General features: G+C 31.6%; 5 protein-coding genes across 7 annotated transcripts; 2 read left to right on the top strand and 3 right to left on the bottom strand.

Moving 5' to 3' along the window:
- The first annotated feature begins 19 nt into the window (after nucleotides 1–19).
- On the top strand, nucleotides 20–749 carry LOC109597942 (autophagy protein 12-like). Of its 2 annotated transcripts, XM_049969365.1 has the most exons (4): nucleotides 20–115; nucleotides 179–287; nucleotides 341–477; nucleotides 537–749. In XM_049969365.1, the coding sequence occupies exons 2-4, from the start codon at nucleotides 182–184 to the stop codon at nucleotides 657–659; spliced, it is 366 nt and encodes a 121-aa protein (XP_049825322.1). In that variant the 5' UTR covers nucleotides 20–115; nucleotides 179–181; the 3' UTR covers nucleotides 660–749. The 2 variants fall into 2 exon arrangements, with proteins under 2 accessions (XP_049825322.1, XP_049825321.1); XM_049969364.1 differs by lacking the exon at nucleotides 20–115 and having other exon boundaries at nucleotides 123–287.
- On the bottom strand, nucleotides 745–3,122 carry LOC109597943 (rab proteins geranylgeranyltransferase component A 1). Its single transcript, XM_020013727.2, has 9 exons — nucleotides 2,963–3,122; nucleotides 2,842–2,908; nucleotides 2,606–2,791; nucleotides 2,374–2,554; nucleotides 2,094–2,322; nucleotides 1,819–2,041; nucleotides 1,437–1,765; nucleotides 1,139–1,380; nucleotides 745–1,090 (listed from the first exon to the last, which is right to left on the bottom strand). The coding sequence occupies exons 1-9, from the start codon at nucleotides 3,009–3,011 to the stop codon at nucleotides 851–853; spliced, it is 1,746 nt and encodes a 581-aa protein (XP_019869286.1). The 5' UTR covers nucleotides 3,012–3,122; the 3' UTR covers nucleotides 745–850.
- A 144-nt stretch (nucleotides 3,123–3,266) lies between these two features.
- On the top strand, nucleotides 3,267–6,678 carry LOC109597949 (galactosylgalactosylxylosylprotein 3-beta-glucuronosyltransferase I). 2 transcript variants are annotated; one of them, XM_049969363.1, is made up of 5 exons: nucleotides 3,267–3,685; nucleotides 3,744–4,003; nucleotides 5,084–5,227; nucleotides 5,297–5,378; nucleotides 5,432–6,678. In XM_049969363.1, exons 1-5 carry the CDS (start codon nucleotides 3,574–3,576, stop codon nucleotides 5,707–5,709), a joined length of 876 nt encoding a protein of 291 aa, XP_049825320.1. In that variant the 5' UTR covers nucleotides 3,267–3,573; the 3' UTR covers nucleotides 5,710–6,678. The 2 variants fall into 2 exon arrangements, with proteins under 2 accessions (XP_049825320.1, XP_019869294.1); XM_020013735.2 differs by having other exon boundaries at nucleotides 3,744–4,087.
- Nucleotides 6,679–6,722: 44 nt separating this feature from the next.
- LOC109597934 (septin-interacting protein 1) lies at nucleotides 6,723–11,299 on the bottom strand. The gene is made up of 11 exons (XM_020013717.2): nucleotides 11,105–11,299; nucleotides 10,806–11,045; nucleotides 10,380–10,678; nucleotides 10,156–10,319; nucleotides 9,246–9,441; nucleotides 8,977–9,186; nucleotides 8,498–8,769; nucleotides 7,548–7,966; nucleotides 7,289–7,495; nucleotides 7,089–7,228; nucleotides 6,723–7,035 (listed from the first exon to the last, which is right to left on the bottom strand). Exons 1-11 carry the CDS (start codon nucleotides 11,211–11,213, stop codon nucleotides 6,787–6,789), a joined length of 2,505 nt encoding a protein of 834 aa, XP_019869276.2. The 5' UTR covers nucleotides 11,214–11,299; the 3' UTR covers nucleotides 6,723–6,786.
- A 1,350-nt stretch (nucleotides 11,300–12,649) lies between these two features.
- On the bottom strand, nucleotides 12,650–18,655 carry LOC109597928 (zonadhesin). Its single transcript, XM_049969917.1, has 3 exons — nucleotides 15,614–18,655; nucleotides 14,166–14,268; nucleotides 12,650–14,107 (listed from the first exon to the last, which is right to left on the bottom strand). The coding sequence occupies exons 1-3, from the start codon at nucleotides 18,653–18,655 to the stop codon at nucleotides 12,714–12,716; spliced, it is 4,539 nt and encodes a 1,512-aa protein (XP_049825874.1). The 3' UTR covers nucleotides 12,650–12,713.
- Between the last annotated feature and the right edge of the window lie 126 nt (nucleotides 18,656–18,781).

Here is an 18,781-nt window from a genome sequence, read left to right as displayed (position 1 = left end):
AAACTACTTATTACTGTATAACTTATATAGAGTTTATTTCTTGAGTACATGCAAGGTTCATCGAAGCAGCTACACTCAATATTTATAAATGATAAGATTTTGATCGTCTCTGGTTGTATGGATTTTCTGTTTTGTCTGAGTTTTCTTGATCCATTTATGCATATATTTCAATTATTAGGAAATGAGTGAGGAAGTCGGTGATAAAGAAGTAGCTGAGGCTGCAGAATCTCTTCAAAGTTTAAACGTAGATGGATCAAAGGATGGAGATACACAAGACAAACAAAAAGGTATATTACTACACCTTGAAAATACAAAATGAATCAAATCAATTTGTTTCCAGTTGATATTCTACTGAAACCAACAGGAAATGCTCCTATAATGAAAAAGAAAAAATGGACTGTTGACAGTGAAAAGCCTATTGGATGGATTATTGAATTTATTAAGAAATACATAAAGATTGAACCTACAGAAAAATTGGTATATATTATATATGGGTTTTACATTTATAGAATAAGTCAAATAATTATTTGTTTTAGTTTTTGTATGTCAATCAAACATTTGCTCCTGCTCCGGACCAAACTGTTAGAAATTTGTATGATTGCTACAGCACTGAAGGAAAACTAGTCTTACATTATTGCAAAACTCAAGCTTGGGGTTAAAACTATATTTCTCATTTTTATATTTGTGATAACATATTAATATTTTTATATTTTAATTAATTTCTGTGTATTAAAAGTCACAATATGTAAGTTTATTGTTTTATTTAATTCATATTTATCAAGTTCAGCTTACAACTAAGTATCACATTACAAATAAATTATTTAGAAATACATATTAAATTCTATGTAAATTAATTAGATTGTTTAATATCTTCTTTAAAACCATCAGTTTCTGTGAATAACTTCTTTTGGGTTTGAACTTCATTAGTTTCCCCTCCATCTTCAGCATCAGCTTCATTTGAGTCAGTTTTACTTAATAAATCGTCTGATTCATTATTTTCATCATCACCCTCAAATTTAATTTCCTCTGGATCAGGTGCCCTTGGAAGAAACTCTGCATCTGGGTAAATAGTCATAAAAATTTCCTTGGCCTAAAAGAGAAAACATGTATTGATTGTAGAAAAATTACCTTTGTATACCTTTCCAACTGCCAAATCATAATCCAAGGAACAGTCAGGTCCAGGACACAAAAATAAATTATCAATATTGGCTAAATTTTTTCTTAAATCCTCATTTACTTCATTTGTTGGCAATGAAAAATATGTGGAAAACAAAATTTGTGGTTTGTTTTCATCTTTATTAAAAGTGAATAAATTCTCAATGCACTGTTTTAAATCATCCTCTGGAGTGCTTATTTGATCACAAGTTATATGAACCAAATCTAAAATTTATTACATTTTAAGAGTAAAAAAACAGTTAAAAAATTTTAATTCTTACAAGTATCCTTTGGGCAACAACTTGACAAGTATGGTAACTCTATAATAGTGCATTTATTTTTACCGTTTTCTGGTGGATATAATAGTAATGTTAATAGGTTACTTTCATTGTTCATTATAGATTTGTTAGTTACTAAAACGGCTCTAGAAATATAAGTAGTCTTTAAATTTTCCACAAACTTTTCAGGAGCCTGATCCAAACCCATGACAATGTGTTTGGCTTGAATTCGTTGTTTTCCAACAAAAAGGCTTTTAAATTTGTTGTTATCTATTGACAAACCATGTAATGGTTGTCCTAAGGCATAAATAGTACCAAAGACTGCACTCAATCTGTAAATTAACAAATAATAAATTAAATTAAAGTTTAGTTTGTTTAGTTTTACCTGCAAAATTCTTGTGGCAAATCTCCGCTACCAAACATAGAATAAAGGAAAGGAGTTTTACCAAATCTTCCCAAACTCTTAAGGAACATTTTTGTATTTTGTATGCCAACAGGGCAAAGTGTATTGTCATCACTATTAGAAATAGCATATAAAATGTAATGAATTAAATTTTTGCTCAACTTATGATCTGATAGGAATGATTTATATGATTTTGTTTCATACTCTGAAATTGTATAATTAATTATTTAATTTAAACATGCATAAATAATCATTACCTTTCAATTGTTCTACATTGTCTTCCAAAGAAGTTAAAAACTTCATCATCATTCTTTTTTCTATTACTGACACTTTATTGTTTGCAAATATGTCAGACCTAGAACAAGGTACAACTTCCAAGTGATCATTTAACCATGTTAAAACTTTATTAACATTCCTGTATTCTGAATATCTTGCTATATTGGATGAAATTAATAACTCTATAAAATTTCCTCTTGCATATTGTACCTAAAATATCATTCAATAGAATTATTGTAAAAAATAAATTATTTTATAGACCTTAGGATTTAAATCTATATTAAATTTCCTTGATTCTTTTAACAAATGTTCTTTAAACCAAACTTTCACATCTTGATGTTCAGTTTCAGGTTCCTTAATTTTTCCATCACTTTCTTCAGGAACTTTTTCTATAATCTCTCTATTGGTTTTATTATCTTGATTTTCTTGATATTTAATTTCACTGTAATCAACAATGTGAACTAAGAAATAAGACTATATATTCCAATCTTACTCAGGAATGTGCCAAGTGTGTTTTATATTCTTGATTTTGTAAACAGAGTTTCCAAGTTGAATTATATTTTCATTTTCATTAACTAGATTTATATCTACTAGTCCTCCTTCACTAACATTATTATCTGATAAATTTATAAATGATTCCATGTTGAAAGATGCAAACAGTCCTCCATAATAATCATTCCTATAACATGGCCAGTAAATTTTTTGTATGAAAAGTTATTGCAAGCAAACCTGTCAATGTGAAGTACAGTTTTCCCAATTCGACTGGCAGCAGCAGAAACAATAGATTCTACCATGCCTAAAAAAACAAATATTAAGCATATAAATTGTGTTTAAGAATTTTTTAATGTACCAGTGCCCACAATAATGATATCAAAATCAGTTGGTAACTCATAATCCATGTTGAATATTCCTAATTCCTTAAATTATATTCTAAGTAGGCACTGGTTCAAACACTGGTGTAAAGTTTAAATATCTAATTAAATGAATACTACTTGGTGGACAGACAAAATAGCGAGACTTGGCAGTTGACAGTAGCTTATATGTACTGTATTTGTGTGGTTGGAACTATTGAAAAAATCTACGTATCTAAGGTAGATACAAATGTTTATTGTGCTTTTATCTACCGTAAGTTGTTAAAGTAAAATAGATAATTTTTAAAATTATTTAAATGTGAATGTGTTTAGCGTGTGCATATACTTTAAAATTAGTTTCCCTTCTTTACATTGTAATTGATTACTTTTTTTACCATATACAGAAAACGACCTTGCCATAATGAAACATACAGTATTGAAGCTTCATAACTTGTTTTAAAGCTAGTGATCAATTATTAATTCGTATGTTTACAAGTAATCGTTTGTTTATAGTGCGCAGAAAAATACTAAATGAAAAGTGCGGCTAATCACAGAAAAGCAATTCATATTTTAAGTTTTACTTTAGACTATTGGTTTACTATAAATTTATATGGAAAACAACAGGAATATTTATGCTGAAATGAAACCTTTGAAATATAGTTTGCTCATTTCCCTAGTTATGAGCTTTATCATAGTATGGAAACTAGGCTCTATAGAACAAGGTATGTAGGAAGTTCCCAGACCAACTTATTAGGACCTGACTGATTAATATTCTTTTAGACATAAATAGATTACAGTTGCTAAAAGAAGCATTAGAAATACATAAAGATGAACTACAACTTTCCCAACAGCAGTTGTTGGCATTGGAAAATCTTGAGAAAAAAGCTAAGAAAATAAGTCTTCCAACTATTTATGCAATAACTCCAACTTATTGGAGGCATGTACAAAAAGCGGAATTGACTAGATTAAGCCAAACATTAAGACTGGTACCAAATCTTCATTGGATTGTGATTGAAGATTCTGAGACCAAAACAGATTTGGTGAGACATTTACTGGCCGAATCTAACTTACATTACACACATTTAAATGCTAAAACTCCGCCATTTGAACAGCTGAAGAAAAATGTAAGTATTAATTAATTTAATGTTATAATTATTCCCCTGGTTGTTTGAAGTTCCAGTAATCATTAACAGCTTTGCAGTTTATTCTATTTGCAAAAAGGTAAACCTATGAGTGAATCAAGCATGATCTAATGTGGTGAAGGTCTCTTTACACCAGATGACCTTTACATCAATATATTGTATTCAATGTACATATAATGTTTTAAATTAAGATTAAATTTTAATCTCAGAAAATGTATGATCCTAAAAAAATATAGTCTGTATTAGTGATTTCTTTAATTCAACAGATTACAGGTATAGTAAATTTCATATTTGATCAGTGATAAACTGTTATTTATAGATATAGATATTGCCATAAAAATACACATGTTACTTATCTCTTTTTTAAATCTTGACAGATATAATTGAATGAAAGTTTAAATATAAAATTAACGAAAATAAAATAAATAAATATTTATGATACTGAATATATAAATGTTTAGTTAGCAACAAATTACTATATTTATTTTTATATTGACACAATATACAATTACATGTAAATAATTATTTTTATAAAATGCCTACTCCTCAAAAATTTATTTTTCAATAAGGTAACATTGTAAAAAATAATTATTACACAAGAATGTGGCTAACTCAATTAAATAAATATGGCAATACATTATTTGATTATCTTATTGGTTATTTAATCTAAAACATTAAAATATATCGATTACGACATAACGTTAAAAATTATATTTTACTTCCTTCTGTGCTTACTTCAAATATATGAAAAGTAACGCAATTACTCAAACTGACCTAATCATAATTAATCTTTCATGTAATTAAGATATACACCATCAAATTACTATTACAAACCTGTTTATTAACCTGAATATTTTAAAATCTGTAATTTAATCATTTGATGTAAACGTGATTGTGAACACAACATATTTAACATTTTTAATTTGAAATTATTAAAATGAATTTTATTTCAAATTGAGCTACTATTTTTATTCATAGGAAAAGCGGTGGAAGAAACATCGAGGTATAGAACAAAGAAATGCTGGATTAGAATGGCTGAGAAATACATTGACAACTAATGATAAGGGTATTGTATATTTCATGGACGATGACAACACTTACAACGTAAAAGTATTTGAAGAAGTGAGTAACTTACTAAATTATAATTATACATATTATATTCAATTAAAAATAACTAAAAATCCATTTTAGATGTCAAAAATAAATAAAGTTGGAGTGTGGCCAGTCGGATTAGTTGGAGGATTAAACGCGGAAGCCCCAGTCGTTGAAAACGGTAAATCAAATAAAATTTTTCCAAATGTGATTACGTAAATTTAACGATTTCAGGCAAAGTAGTCGCTTACAAAAGTGGTTGGAAGGTTGACAGACCGTTTGCCATCGATATGGCCGGTTTTGCAATAAATTTAAATTTAATTTTAACAAAAACTGAAGCCAAATTTCGTTATGACGTTGAAAAGGGATTGCAGGAGAGCGTGTTCCTCAGTTATTTCACCACCAAAGATGAATTAGAACCATTGGCTGATAACTGTACCAAAGTTTACGTTTGGCACACCCGAACTGAAACGCCCACAGTAAATGGAAAAATTCAAGGATTGGAAGTTTAGAAAACGTATATAGAGTATTTGAATTGAAAATTGATGTTTTATATCAAAATCTGTATTTATTATTATTAAAACCAGAAAGGTGGTGACTGTTGTTAAATTAAGTAAAACTTAATGATATTAGGAATTGACTTAGTTTTCATTTTCTAGAAACGTTTAGTCTGCAAAATATAAAATAGTAAAATGATCATTTTGTATGCTTCACAAGAATTTTATAGTAACAGTTTGTATCACTTTCACCAAATGTTATTTATTATTTTTTATTTATATGTCAAATTTCACATTAAATTTAATTGAAATTGTTCCTCAATTATGTATCAAGGTAAACCATAAAATATTAACTTGAGTATAATATATGATCTGTGATTTTAATTTATTATTTTTCATACTACAGTAATTTTTTTATAGTTTACACAATTTATAATTTAATATAAAAGATACATTAATTTATGTTAGTTTTACATTCATAAATTTGAGAACTTTGTTTAAATTATTTATCATAAGAACATATCAGTTGTGTGAAAGTTGTACTTAAAGTGCACAAAAATTATAATTAATTGAAAGAGCAATTATTCAAAGTTCATCTTGTTTTCCACTTTTATTTGAGGAAGTTAACTCATAACTGCCCTTTAAAATTGTTTATTCTTTAATTATACCCTGTGTGATTAAGGTGAACTTTGAAAACACAATCAATATCCCTATTGTAATTTAGTTTGCAAATTGTGATACTACATGCAGTTTTATTAAATACTATTTCTTGGCTACCAAAAAATGTCTATAATGTTAAGCATTTTAGGTTGCCATAACTAAATTTCTGGAAATGCCTTAAATTACTTAGCAATTTTATGAATATATTCTATTTTACAATTAATATTGGTGCTAAATTATCTAATGCATGTATACATAAACTTTTACATTTGTAGTATTTGTACAAAGTGTGACGCTATCAATTAAATAAAATATTATAAACAATCAGTTAGTTTTTTTTGGTTTAGCAGAAATTAATTAAAACACTATTTAAAAAAAAATCACTTATATTCAAAAACTTAAGTCCTATTAAATTTACAGTCTAAATGAATTTTACGCAATATCTAACAATGCATTTAATGACGTTGGTATCCAAGTGGAGTTATTTTGAGAGTAAAATATCACATTTCTGTCTATGTAGCATTGCACTCCATTGTTTCCAATCCGGTAAACTTGCTTAGCTTCGTGATACTTATTCGGTATTGGAACAAACAATATTCCTCTTTCTTCACAACGTTTAGTAACCAAATCCTTGAATCCTTGAGGTATTTTCGCTGCGGTTCTTACGGCCTCCGCTATACTCTGTAAGTAAATGAATATTAACATACGTAACACATGTGTGCGATGAATTGTACCTCAACCCTGGTGGGTGCTTGTGGTGGAGGCGCGGTATTACTTTCCAAGTTCTTTAAGTAAGATATGGATTCTTTGGCGCCCGGCTGTCCACCTATTTTAACTGCCCGGTTCATCATTTCCAACGCTTTATGGAAGTGTTCTAAAATGTAAATATTTAATTAGAACATGGCCTCAATAAAAATATTAAAGTATATAATACCTTTTATGGAAGGTTGAGAGAGAAGATCGTCGGAAAGCATTCGTTTCCAACCCGAGTACCATTCAGCAACCTGTGTAAAGTTCGGATTATGATTCAACCAGACCGCTAAGGTTTGTAGCCAACGTGGGAAAAAGAATTTATCTAGGATTAAGGTCATATTCACGACTGAGATCATGTCGCTCCAGTCCATAACCCAGTGCCAGGGATCTGAAAAATAATCCATAAATTCGGTTGTATTGCAATATTTTGACTACCATACCTAAATGCTGCTGATGTGGATTTATTTCCAGAGACTGCATACACAGTTGGAGTTTTGGCACAATGTGCTTTATCAAGAACCCAACAAATGAGCCATTTGGTAGAGCCCTCTGCCATGGTTTTAGAATGAGTTTTGCTGACTTGTCCAGTGGGTGCCAGTTGCTCAAAGCCATGCCCAGTTTCTCTTGAATTATTGGATAAATTGTTACTTGAAGTTTGCTGTCCAACAGTGGTATCCACGGGTGGATCCACGTATGAATAGGTACAGTGTCAGTTAGTGGATTCCAATTATCCACTTCTGTTTTGATGCGTGGAAGAATAAGTTGTGAGAATATGTTCTCCATGACCCAGTTGGGAACTATAGGCTGCCAAGCTTCTAGCAGATTTATCAGTGGATCACAGTCACGCGGATTCCAAGAACTGTAACAAAATAAATGTTTTATGTTTTGCTTTTAATAAATGTGATACCCAAATGTAATATCAAGCAAATGTTAAATTGTTTGAAATATTACAATAAGACGTTAGTTAGTTGATGTGTTGATGGATGTGGAACAGACTATTAAGATTAATAGAGCAGTCATAATTAAATTAATATATGAAAATGTGCAACAAATTACTTTGAAGATTATATAAAAAACAAGTTTAATTATTGTTTTAAAACACATAACTTTAAAGGGAATGAAGATGTAGTTAAATAACAACAGAATTTTCAAATAAAATAGTGAAAGATCATTTAAAAGTACAAAATTTATTCATCAACGAAATTAATTCTCTGAAGTTTCAACTATTTATGAAATATGACAAAATTGTAAGATGATTTCATTGCGATAGATCTAACTAAACATAAATGAAATGCAAAATAAAAAAATCACCGTCCCAAAACCGTGAAAAAATTCGTAAAACACACATGTGTATTGGAGATAAGATCAATAAAGGAATGTCTGAACTCACCTCACACAAGATCTCATAACTGGCATCCAGGTGTGCCAGATGAGGCTGTCATAGGGCTGTATCCCCAAATTATTACCTTCTAATGTCCCACGTTGGTTCTGTTGTTGCCTGGGTCGCTCCAGGAGTTCCTTCCATTGACTGAAGATGTCTATGAATTGACGAGGCGTCGAGAGCGGCACCCAAGAGGCCATCGCAGACGTCAACAATGGCCCTATCAGACCCGGGGCCAACTCTCCCAACTCGTATCGGTGATACTCCTCGTAGTAGTCGTCCTATATTAGATATTTTTATATAATATGTAAATATAATCAATATAAACAAGAACATGTTGAAAAAATAAAGTTTTATAAAATGACTTTTGTATTTTCTATCATTTTCTGTTTATAAAAAGTAATAACATGTATCATCCATTTAGTTATAATTTCACCTAGTTATTCCAGCCATAGCATTTAAAAACATTAGATATACAAATATTATACCTGTAGATCCTTAAAAATCAAACAGATTTGCTTCATAGAGTAACCTTGGCTTGGATTCATCAACTTCTCCACAACCTCCATTACATGTTGCAAATTATCTACCACTTCCTCCTCCTTCTTGAGCAATCCTTTTAACGAATTTTCCTCTTGCTTCAGGGCCGTCAATCTGTCTTGATTGTACCTTGTGCCCCTATCAATCCTTATTATGTCCTAAAACCCAAAAAAGACATGAAATGAATAAACATATACAATAAAAAGTATTTATTTACCTGTTCACATATATCAACTAGTAAATCCAGGTTGTGTTGAATTTCAGGCAAGGCAAAATTTGAGCACTTCTTGTGAACGACATCTTCAAAATGTTCGACCCCAGGCGGTGGTTTCAACCCGCTCAACGCATGATAACCGCTCAATACTCTTTGCTGTGGTCCAGTCATGTCAATTACCTTGACCTTTGTGAGTTCACTAGAAGGAGAATTAAATTATATTAGTTAATAATTCACAAATATGTGACACGAATTAGTGAGGAAGAATATATATGAAAGAAACATGTGATTTCTTCTTTAAAAATATAAAAAAGTTATAATTGATGATACAAAAATTAATTGTGATATTGAAAAAATAATTGTGATAGAACCATAAAAATTAAACAAAAAAAACGAAGAAGTGATGGATTTTTATACTTCTAGATGCAAATTCCAACAAAGGTTCTCCTGCATTATGCATTATTTCTATAGAGATACTATTGAAATAATACTTTCCTTAAAGAAACGTTATGAAACTCTTTGCAGTAATTAAAACAGAAATAATTAAAATTTAAGGATATTATACTTTTATGTCTCTTCTAACCTGTTGATAGTTATATGAAAGTTCAGTGTTTTAATAAAAAAGTGATTCAAACTGTTTTTAGTTTGAATATAACTAGGTAATACTAATAAATAATTTTCTATACTGTTTTTCTAGAGGTTTACTTCAAAAATAATTAATTTTGTAATATATGATTAATACTTGTTTCTTTTTAAGTGATATAAGAAGTTATTAAGCTAGTTTTGTCAATATGAAACAGATAACAGTAAATTTCTTTCATCTTGTACAAATTCAACTACGGTAAATAATAACCAAAACAGTTTTTCATCCATAGGGGGATACATTATGGCAAATTAGCTATTTCTTTTTTACCTGGGGGCCCGAGAATTTCTATATGCTCCTGGACGTTTACCTTTTTCAATAACATCATCGACACTGCGGTAATAATAGCGTGTCTTCTTTTTTGCAGTATCGCTCTTTTGCCATTTTGATTCGACTTTTTCCTCTTCATCTTCCTCCATCTTAGTTTCTTTCTCCTAAAACGTAACGAAATAAGTAGATGACACAGGTTTTGCAATAAATAAAGATTAATTTACCTTCTTTTTGGGAATACTTGCTGGTTTTTCAGGTCCGTACGCTCCAATTGCGCCTCTGCCCTTCCTTAAGTGCGCCTCCACTGGTGCAGAAATACCCTGTAGATCTTTTCCAAGACCTTTTCCTGGTTTGAAACCCATCTGAAGTAAGAGTTTTGCACCGATTCCCTTGGTGTGTTTTTCCCAATTTCCCATTCCTTGATTCATCAAGCTTGTGTTGTGCGTTCGCTTCGATCTCATACCCGCTATGTCTCCAGTGATTTCAGTCATTGTTGAGTCTGTTACTCGTGGAGCTCCAAATCCTAAAAATCATATAATGTGGTTAAATAATAATATATCTATATATAATTATATTATTTGTTTAATTTTGTATTAATCAATTACAAACAATTCAAAGGACACCAACTATTCTATCTTAGTCGAACTAACCTGCCCTTGGTACTTCCTCTTCAGATTCATCTGAGCTGTCCTTAGTTTTAAATGATGTGGTCGGTTTTTCCTCATCTGAGTTTTCTTCCTTTTTAACAACTTCTTTGTCTTTTTTCTTGCCGGCTTGCTGAATACCTCCAGCCACAAAACCAATGGGAGCTGTGTAGTTTTTTGGTTTCTTTTGTGATTTAAAAGATGATTTTGTCTCTTCATCGCTGTCGCTCTTATCGGCCCAAATACCTAGAATATTATTTTGAAATAAATAGGAAATTTATGAGGGCCAAAAGTTGTTAACTTACCGTAAATCTGTTGTTGTTTACTCAGGCCTTTCCTATTTCTGTACATATTAAATTCATTGTCGAGATCATAGTCTGTGATCTCGAATTTTTCCATTTCTTCGTCCGACATGATTAACGAGGTATATTTACGTTGACGACACACAAGAACGATTTTACATTAATAAGTTATATGTTATACAGGTTAAGAAAATGGCGGCAAACGTCAAAACCATAGAGGGACGAGTGAATGGAAACAGCCGAATGTTCCCGAGGTAACACATTGATATGTTGTTTATAATGTTGGTATGACAATTGGTAATGCTTATTTAACTAGATCTATTGGTGTTTTAAATATTGCGCCTTTTGTTTTCTATCCACAGATGAAATATTAATTAATATACATATGTATAACTGAATGATTGTAAGAGTGATTAACTGAACCATTGGAATTTTCTTAGAGTGATTACTTAATAGAAGGGAATTCAAACTTTTCAGCAAAATATTTGTGTGAATTATAATTTTCTGATCAGAAATAAAAGCACTTGATTCAGAGATAGGGGAAAGACTATAATGCATACTACAATCTTCTACAAAAACAAATTCAAACTAAACTCATGAGTCGTTTTTTAATATGTTAATTCTGGCAAGAGCCTGAGTATTTTCTAGGTTGCCAAAAGGTTTTTCGAACTTAATTTCCCAATAAGACCAGTCACAAAACGGCCTGAAAAGGAAAATATACAATGAATATGATTGGTTATTATTTTACACGATATTTGTTTAAAATTTTTCAGTAACATAAAACAAATGTTGACTCACATAATGTAATAACACAAATTTTCCATTGTTTATAATAAATCAAAGATTAAAATTTCTTAAAAAGTTATATATCACTACTTAATATTTATTACTTAGATTATGTTTTATTGTTTGCTATTAATATCACTAAGAAATTAAATTATTAATTGTTCTATATATATATATATATATATATATATATATATATATGGGTAACCTTTGCTCTTTCGCACAAATTATAAAAAAACTGCATTCAGTTTTTTTTGGATTTTTTTCATGCTTCAAATGTACATTGTTGATAACTTTTAGAAAAATTATTTTGTTCATACATACATACTTAAGAATATTTACTTTTCATTAACGGTGCGCACCTTTGAATATTTTCCATTTGTTTTATCTTTCATCAGTTCTTATCTGGAGTACTTAAAAATAATTCCACTTTATGTTAGTACATATTGCAAATTATTTTAAATCTCTTTGATAATATGAGCAATGAGAGATTTATATTCGGATTTTTTATAAATCTTTTTATTGTTGTTTTATCATTATTAATATTCTCGCAAAAGAAAAAAGATATACGGTATAACATTTCCTCATTAATTGTGAATGTTATGATTTTAATTTTATTCAATTCATTTTCTAAGCTACAAAATTTTAGTCCTTGCTGTAAATTTATCAAAATTGTGTCTAGTTTATACTTTCACATACGGTTACTACAGTGATTGCAGTTGAATACTTACTCAAGGAATAATAATCACAAAAATATTGACGTAAAATTCATAAACGCATCATATTTATTTGAGCCATACAAATTTACATATGAATATATTCACTTTTAATTTATAACATAAATAACGTCAGATTTTTGGCAGCCAGCATCTTGAGACCAATCGCAAACATTTAAAACAGGGTTAAAGTGAAGACCTTCTGGACATTTGTGTAGAATTGCGATGCCGTTACTACATTGGCAGAATTTGGTGCAATCTTCAAGAGGAATATACACGGAGTCTGGTCCGTCAGGATTTGGACATTGGAAAGATTTTCCAAAACATTCATCTTCTGGCTGAACTGTTGTGGTTCTTTGTGGTGTTGTTGGAATGTTGGTGGTTGTTTTGTCAGGTAAGGAGGTAGGATTAGGTTGTTTGGTCGTTATCGGGGGCTGAGATGTGACGGGTGAACTTGGGACTGGTCCTGAAGTAGTTCCTGGTGCTGAAGTTTCAGTGTTTTGAGAGGTAGTCGGTGATTTCGAACTGGTTACGGGTTTTTGAGTAGTAGTAATTGCTGAAGTTGTTTCTGGATTTTGAGAGGTGGTCACTGGTTTCGAAGTGGTTAAGGGTTTTTCTGTAGGAGTAATAGTTTTTTGCGTACTACTTGTTGGTGTTTGAGTTGTTATAGGTTTTGCAGTTGAAGGTACAGTGGATTCAGTGTTTTGAGAGGTACTCGCTGGTTTCGAAGTAGTGACTGGGTCTAGAGTTGATGTAGTTTCCTTACTTTCGTTATTCTCATTGGAGTTTTCGCTGTCATTACTATCACTCCCGCTTTCTGAACTGCTGCTAGCACTGCTATCGCTATCTTTACTGGTATTGCTGTCACTATCGCTTTCATTACTATCACTGCTGCTTTCTGAGCTTTGATTTTCCATGCTGCTGCTATCACTTTCTTGACTGTCGCTGTCGCTTTCTTTACTATGGCTCCCTTTGTGATGATGTTCTTTACTGTTACTGTTATGTTCATGGCTGTGATTATGACTGCCGCTGTCGCTTTCTTTACTGTCGCTATCGCTTTCTTTACTATGACTCCCTTTGTGGTGATGGTTTTCTTTACTCTTGCTGTTATGATCATGGTTGTGATTGTGACTGTCGCTGTCGTTTTCTTTACTATGGCTTCCTTTGTGGTGGTTTTCTTTACTGTTACTGTTATGTTCATTGTTGTGATTGTGACTGTCGCTGTCGCTTTCTTTGCTATCGCTTTCTTTACTTTCCTTGTGTTTGTGATGTTTCATGAGTACATCTTTAAATTTATGGGAATATTGAGTATTTTCAGGTAACTCACATAATGCAGTTTCCGGATTAAAATGCAAATCGTTTGGACAAATGTAAAGTTGTGGATATCCATGTGAACATAAACAGTATTTTGTGGAATCCGGTAATGTGATATAAAAAGGTTTATCACGGTCAATAAGTGGACATAGCTGGTCTACAGAATAACATTCGGAATGATCTCTTCCCACTAAGAAAATAAGGAATAAATAAATAAATGTATAAATATTAAAGTGATAATTTCTTACGGGTCGCTGCTTCAAGAATGCCGAGGTATCCTAAAAGTATGATGATTGGTATGTTCATTGCAGCTTCTCGATTTACTTGACAATCACAAAAACTGAAGTGGAATTATTCATCAATACTTTACTCTTTATATGCATTGCAAAATTATTAGAATCAAGATAACTACTATAGCAAAAACATCAATTGTTTAATAAGAATTGTTCTATTATTTTTCCACTTGTTTTTGCGAATTACTTTGAAGTTTTAAAAAATATAAGATAACTAAATATCTTTTATCTATAAAGTGTCCATAATTATTGCATATACAAAATATTTCTACACTTACATGGTGCCGGTACATTCACTCGAACATATGATAACAAAAGAGACAAAAAAGAGGAAAAATTCGTACCTCACTAAAAAAGTCTAATGACCTGACACACTAACTTAGACCTAAATATATTAATATACCATTTACAGAATATTATAAATAAACACTAATATTTAAAATTTAATTAAAAATTAATCTGGAGCCAGTTGGTGTAGAATATTGAGAGGTACAACTAATTATTTTCCAAACAATTGAAATAGTCTAATAGATCTGGTTATTTAAATGTCTCAAGAAATCCTCTGTCTTTAATTGATTGTGAAATTATACAATTTAATTACGTTAGACTCAAAAGAGTCAGAGTTAATCTATTCTTAAAATACGAAGAAACATTAAAACTTGTTTTTTGGGTTGGAAACGTTATCTACTTTATATATTTACATAAACAATTAATATTTTAGGTGACAAAATATAACTAATCGAAAATGTCTTTTGTACATTTACATTTGTAAACATTCAACTAATACTATATTCCTTTAAACTTCTCTTAAACTTATTTACTGAAGCAGTTAAAATAAAAACTAAATATGTAAAACAATTTATTTAATACATTTAAAACCTTATCTTTGCTTTATTTACTAAAGTGCAAAGATTGTATAGAAATTACAAAAATATTACATTTATCAATAAATATTTTATGATATTTGCATGACTCAGTATTTCATTGGTATTGATAAATAAATAATTTTAATGTTGGTTATCTTTTACTTTTTATTTAGTAACAATTATTGTTTTTATACTAAAATTCCAATTCTAATATCCAGTATTAATAATTGTAATAATTTTAATATCCAGTATTAATAATAAATATAAACATAAAGTTTAAATTTCCAATTCTGTACAAACTGCATATTCTTTATAATCATAGACATTCAACATCGGATTGAAGAGCAAATTTGCAGGAGAGTCAAATTCATAAGGAGTACAATTTGAACACAACAAATTTGGTGCATTTATGTGTCGACTGAAGTAAAATAGATTAAATGATTATTTCAACATCTTTATTTTCTATGAATTATAATAGTAACAATACAAATGACATATATTTAAAAGATATTAATTATATATTTTTACATGTTTCTATATTCCTAATCCTGTACAACCGGCACGTTCGGGATAATCACAAACGTTCAAGTCTGGATTAAAATGAAGGTTTGAAGGGCAGTCGAATTCATAAGGAGTACCGTTTGAACACTCGCAAAATTTGGTGCAATCAGGCAATGGAATGTAAACAGAAAATTCATCATCAACAGCGGGGCAATATTTTTCCCGTCCTAAGCAAACAACTTTTGAAGGAGTTGCACTAGTGGAGTTTATACTGGTAGTTGCGGTAACAGAAGTAGTATTAGGAGCATTGGTAGTTGTAGTAGAAGAAGTACTGGTAGTTGTTTTAACTTGTTGGTCACATCCAGCATCCTTAGGCCAATCGCAGACATTCAAAACTGGGTTGAAGTGAAGACCCCCTGGGCATCTATGGAGGATTGCTTGACCGTTGCTACATTGGCAGAATTTCGTACAGTCATCCAAAGGTATATAGACAGAATCAGGTCCATCTGGAAACGGACACTGAGAAGATTTTGAAGAGCATTCATTTACAGGTTTAAGAGTTGTGGGATTGGTAGAGGGTGTGGTGGTAATTTTATTTGGTTCACAATTTGCCTGTTCTGGCCAGTCACATTTTTTCTCCTCAACATTATAATGCAAGCCGTTGGAACAAGTTATAAGACTTAAAATACCACCTGAACATTCACAAGCCTCTGAACAATTATCCAATAGAACTACAGTTTTATTGGTTCCACATTCTGGATCACATTCTAATATATTAGAGCATTTGTCATCACTTGGTGTTGTTGCAGGGACTGTAGTTGTAGTAGATGGAGTACTGGTGGTTGTAGTGGGTTCACAGTTTGCAAGTTCTGGCCAGTCACATTTTGCTTCTTTAATATTGTAATGTAAACCTTCGGAACAAGTTATTAGGTTCAGCACACCATCAGAACATTCACAAGCCTCCGAACAATCATCTAATAATACTACAGTTTTGTTAGTACCACATTCTGGATCACATTCTAATACATTAGAGCATTTGTCCTCGTCCGGTGATGTTACAGGAAGGGGAGTTGTGGTTTTAATAATTTCACAGTTTGCATTTTCCGGCCAGTCGCATTTTTTCTCCTTAATATTATAATGTAATCCTTCGGAACAAGTTATTAAGTTCAGCACACCATCAGAACATTCACAAGCCTCTGAACAGCTATCCAGTAAAATTACAGTTTTGTTAGTTCCACAATTTGGATTACATTCCAATACATTAGAACATTTGTCTCCACCTGGTGTTGTTACAGGAACTGGAGTTGTAGTAGATAGGGTACTGGTGGTTGTAGTGGATTCACAGTTTGCAAGTTCTGGCCAGTCACATTTTGCTTCTTTAATATTGTAATGTAAACCTTCGGAACAAGTTATTAGGTTCAGCACACCATCAGAACATTCACAAGCCTCCGAACAATCATCTAATAATACTACAGTTTTGTTAGTACCACATTCTGGATCACATTCTAATACATTAGAGCATTTGTCCTCGTCTGGTGATGTTACAGGAAGGGGAGTTGTGGTTTTAATAATTTCACAGTTTGCATTTTCCGGCCAGTCGCATTTTTTCTCCTTAATATTATAATGTAATCCTTCGGAACAAGTTATTAAGTTCAACACACCATCAGAACATTCACAAGCCTCTGAACAGCTATCCAGTAAAATTACAGTTTTGTTAGTTCCACAATTTGGATTACATTCCAATACATTAGAACATTTGTCTCCACCTGGTGTTGTTACAGGAACTGGAGTTGTAGTAGATAGGGTACTGGTGGTTGTAGTGGGTTCACAGTTTGCAAGTTCTGGCCAGTCACATTTTGCTTCTTTAATATTGTAATGTAAACCTTCGGAACAAGTTATTAGGTTCAGCACACCATCAGAACATTCACAAGCCTCCGAACAATCATCTAATAATACTACAGTTTTGTTAGTACCACATTCTGGATCACATTCTAATACATTAGAGCATTTGTCCTCGTCTGGTGATGTTACAGGAAGGGGAGTTGTGGTTTTAATAATTTCACAGTTTGCATTTTCCGGCCAGTCGCATTTTTTCTCCTTAATATTATAATGTAATCCTTCGGAACAAGTTATTAAGTTCAACACACCATCAGAACATTCACAAGCCTCTGAACAGCTATCCAGTAAAATTACAGTTTTGTTAGTTCCACAATTTGGATTACATTCCAATACATTAGAACATTTGTCTCCACCTGGTGTTGTTACAGGAACTGGAGTTGTAGTAGATAGGGTACTGGTGGTTGTAGTGGGTTCACAGTTTGCAAGTTCTGGCCAGTCACATTTTGCTTCTTTAATATTGTAATGTAAACCTTCGGAACAAGTTATTAAGTTCAGCACACCATCAGAACATTCACATGCTTCCGAACAATTATCCAACAATACTATAGTTTTATTAGAACCACATCCTTGATCACATTCTAATATATCTGTGCACTTGTCTCCAGCTGGTGTTGTTACAGGGACTAGCGTTGTTGTAGAAGGAATACTTGTAGTTGTAGTGGGTTCACAGTGTGCCAGTTCTGGCCAGTCGCATTTTGCCTCTTTAATATTGTAATGCAATCCTTCGGAACAAGTTATTAGACTTACCACACCATCGGAGCATTCACAAGCCTCTGAACAGTTATCCAGTAAAACTACTGTTTTATTAGTTCCACATTCTGGATCACATTCTAGAATGTTAGCACATTTATCTGCGTTTGATGTTGTTCCAGTGGATGAAGTGATAGTTGGAATGCTAGTAGTTGGGTTTTCAGGTTGTTCACAGCCGGCATTCTGGGGCCAATCGCATACATTTAAAGTAGGGTTGAAGTGAAAACCCTTTGGGCAGCTGTGAAGAATTGCTTCGCCGTTGCTGCATTGGCAAAATTTTGTACAATCCTCAAGAGGTATGTAAACAGAGTCTGGCCCATCTGGATTCGGACATTGGGTTGATTTCACAGAACACTCATTGACAATTGAAGGGGCACAGATAACAATTCCATATAGTCCAAAGTGGACTAGAAATATGAAACTCTTCATTCCGGCCTAATTTCTAAAGCGAATCAAACGCGAAACTGATAATTTTAATACAATATTTCCTTATATATTATTTGTCTCTATGTAATTTATTGCTCTCTATAAAAACATGTTCATCCTTTGATTATC

This window comes from Aethina tumida, chromosome 7 (assembly GCF_024364675.1).
Source record: "Aethina tumida isolate Nest 87 chromosome 7, icAetTumi1.1, whole genome shotgun sequence".
NCBI lineage: Eukaryota > Metazoa > Arthropoda > Insecta > Coleoptera > Nitidulidae > Aethina > Aethina tumida.
The sequence above is the reverse complement of the archived record's forward strand: the minus strand, read 5'-3'. Positions and strand labels throughout refer to the sequence as shown.

Coding starts and splice junctions, on each gene's coding strand:
- LOC109597949 (XM_020013735.2), top strand. CDS start 3,574: ATGGAAAACAACAGGAATATTTATGCTGAAATGAAACCTTTGAAATAT. Junction 4,088..5,083: donor TTGAACAGCTGAAGAAAAAT/GTAAGTATTAAT, acceptor TTTTATTCATAG/GAAAAGCGGTGGAAGAAACA. Junction 5,228..5,296: donor ACGTAAAAGTATTTGAAGAA/GTGAGTAACTTA, acceptor AATCCATTTTAG/ATGTCAAAAATAAATAAAGT.
- LOC109597934 (XM_020013717.2), bottom strand. CDS start 11,213: ATGTCGGACGAAGAAATGGAAAAATTCGAGATCACAGACTATGATCTC. Junction 10,679..10,805: donor AGAGGAAGTACCAAGGGCAG/GTTAGTTCGACT, acceptor TATGATTTTTAG/GATTTGGAGCTCCACGAGTA. Junction 7,967..8,497: donor GTTATGAGATCTTGTGTGAG/GTGAGTTCAGAC, acceptor ATTTTGTTACAG/TTCTTGGAATCCGCGTGACT.
- LOC109597943 (XM_020013727.2), bottom strand. CDS start 3,011: ATGGATTATGAGTTACCAACTGATTTTGATATCATTATTGTGGGCACT. Junction 2,792..2,841: donor ACTGTACTTCACATTGACAG/GTTTGCTTGCAA, acceptor GCCATGTTATAG/GAATGATTATTATGGAGGAC. Junction 1,381..1,436: donor TTGTTGCCCAAAGGATACTT/GTAAGAATTAAA, acceptor AATAAATTTTAG/ATTTGGTTCATATAACTTGT.
- LOC109597928 (XM_049969917.1), bottom strand. CDS start 18,655: ATGAAGAGTTTCATATTTCTAGTCCACTTTGGACTATATGGAATTGTT. Junction 14,269..15,613: donor GTTGTACAGGATTAGGAATA/TAGAAACATGTA, acceptor ATTGATGAATAA/TTCCACTTCAGTTTTTGTGA. Junction 14,108..14,165: donor CATTCTTGAAGCAGCGACCC/GTAAGAAATTAT, acceptor TTATTTTCTTAG/TGGGAAGAGATCATTCCGAA.
- LOC109597942 (XM_049969365.1), top strand. CDS start 182: ATGAGTGAGGAAGTCGGTGATAAAGAAGTAGCTGAGGCTGCAGAATCT. Junction 288..340: donor TACACAAGACAAACAAAAAG/GTATATTACTAC, acceptor ATTTGTTTCCAG/TTGATATTCTACTGAAACCA. Junction 478..536: donor TTGAACCTACAGAAAAATTG/GTATATATTATA, acceptor TATTTGTTTTAG/TTTTTGTATGTCAATCAAAC.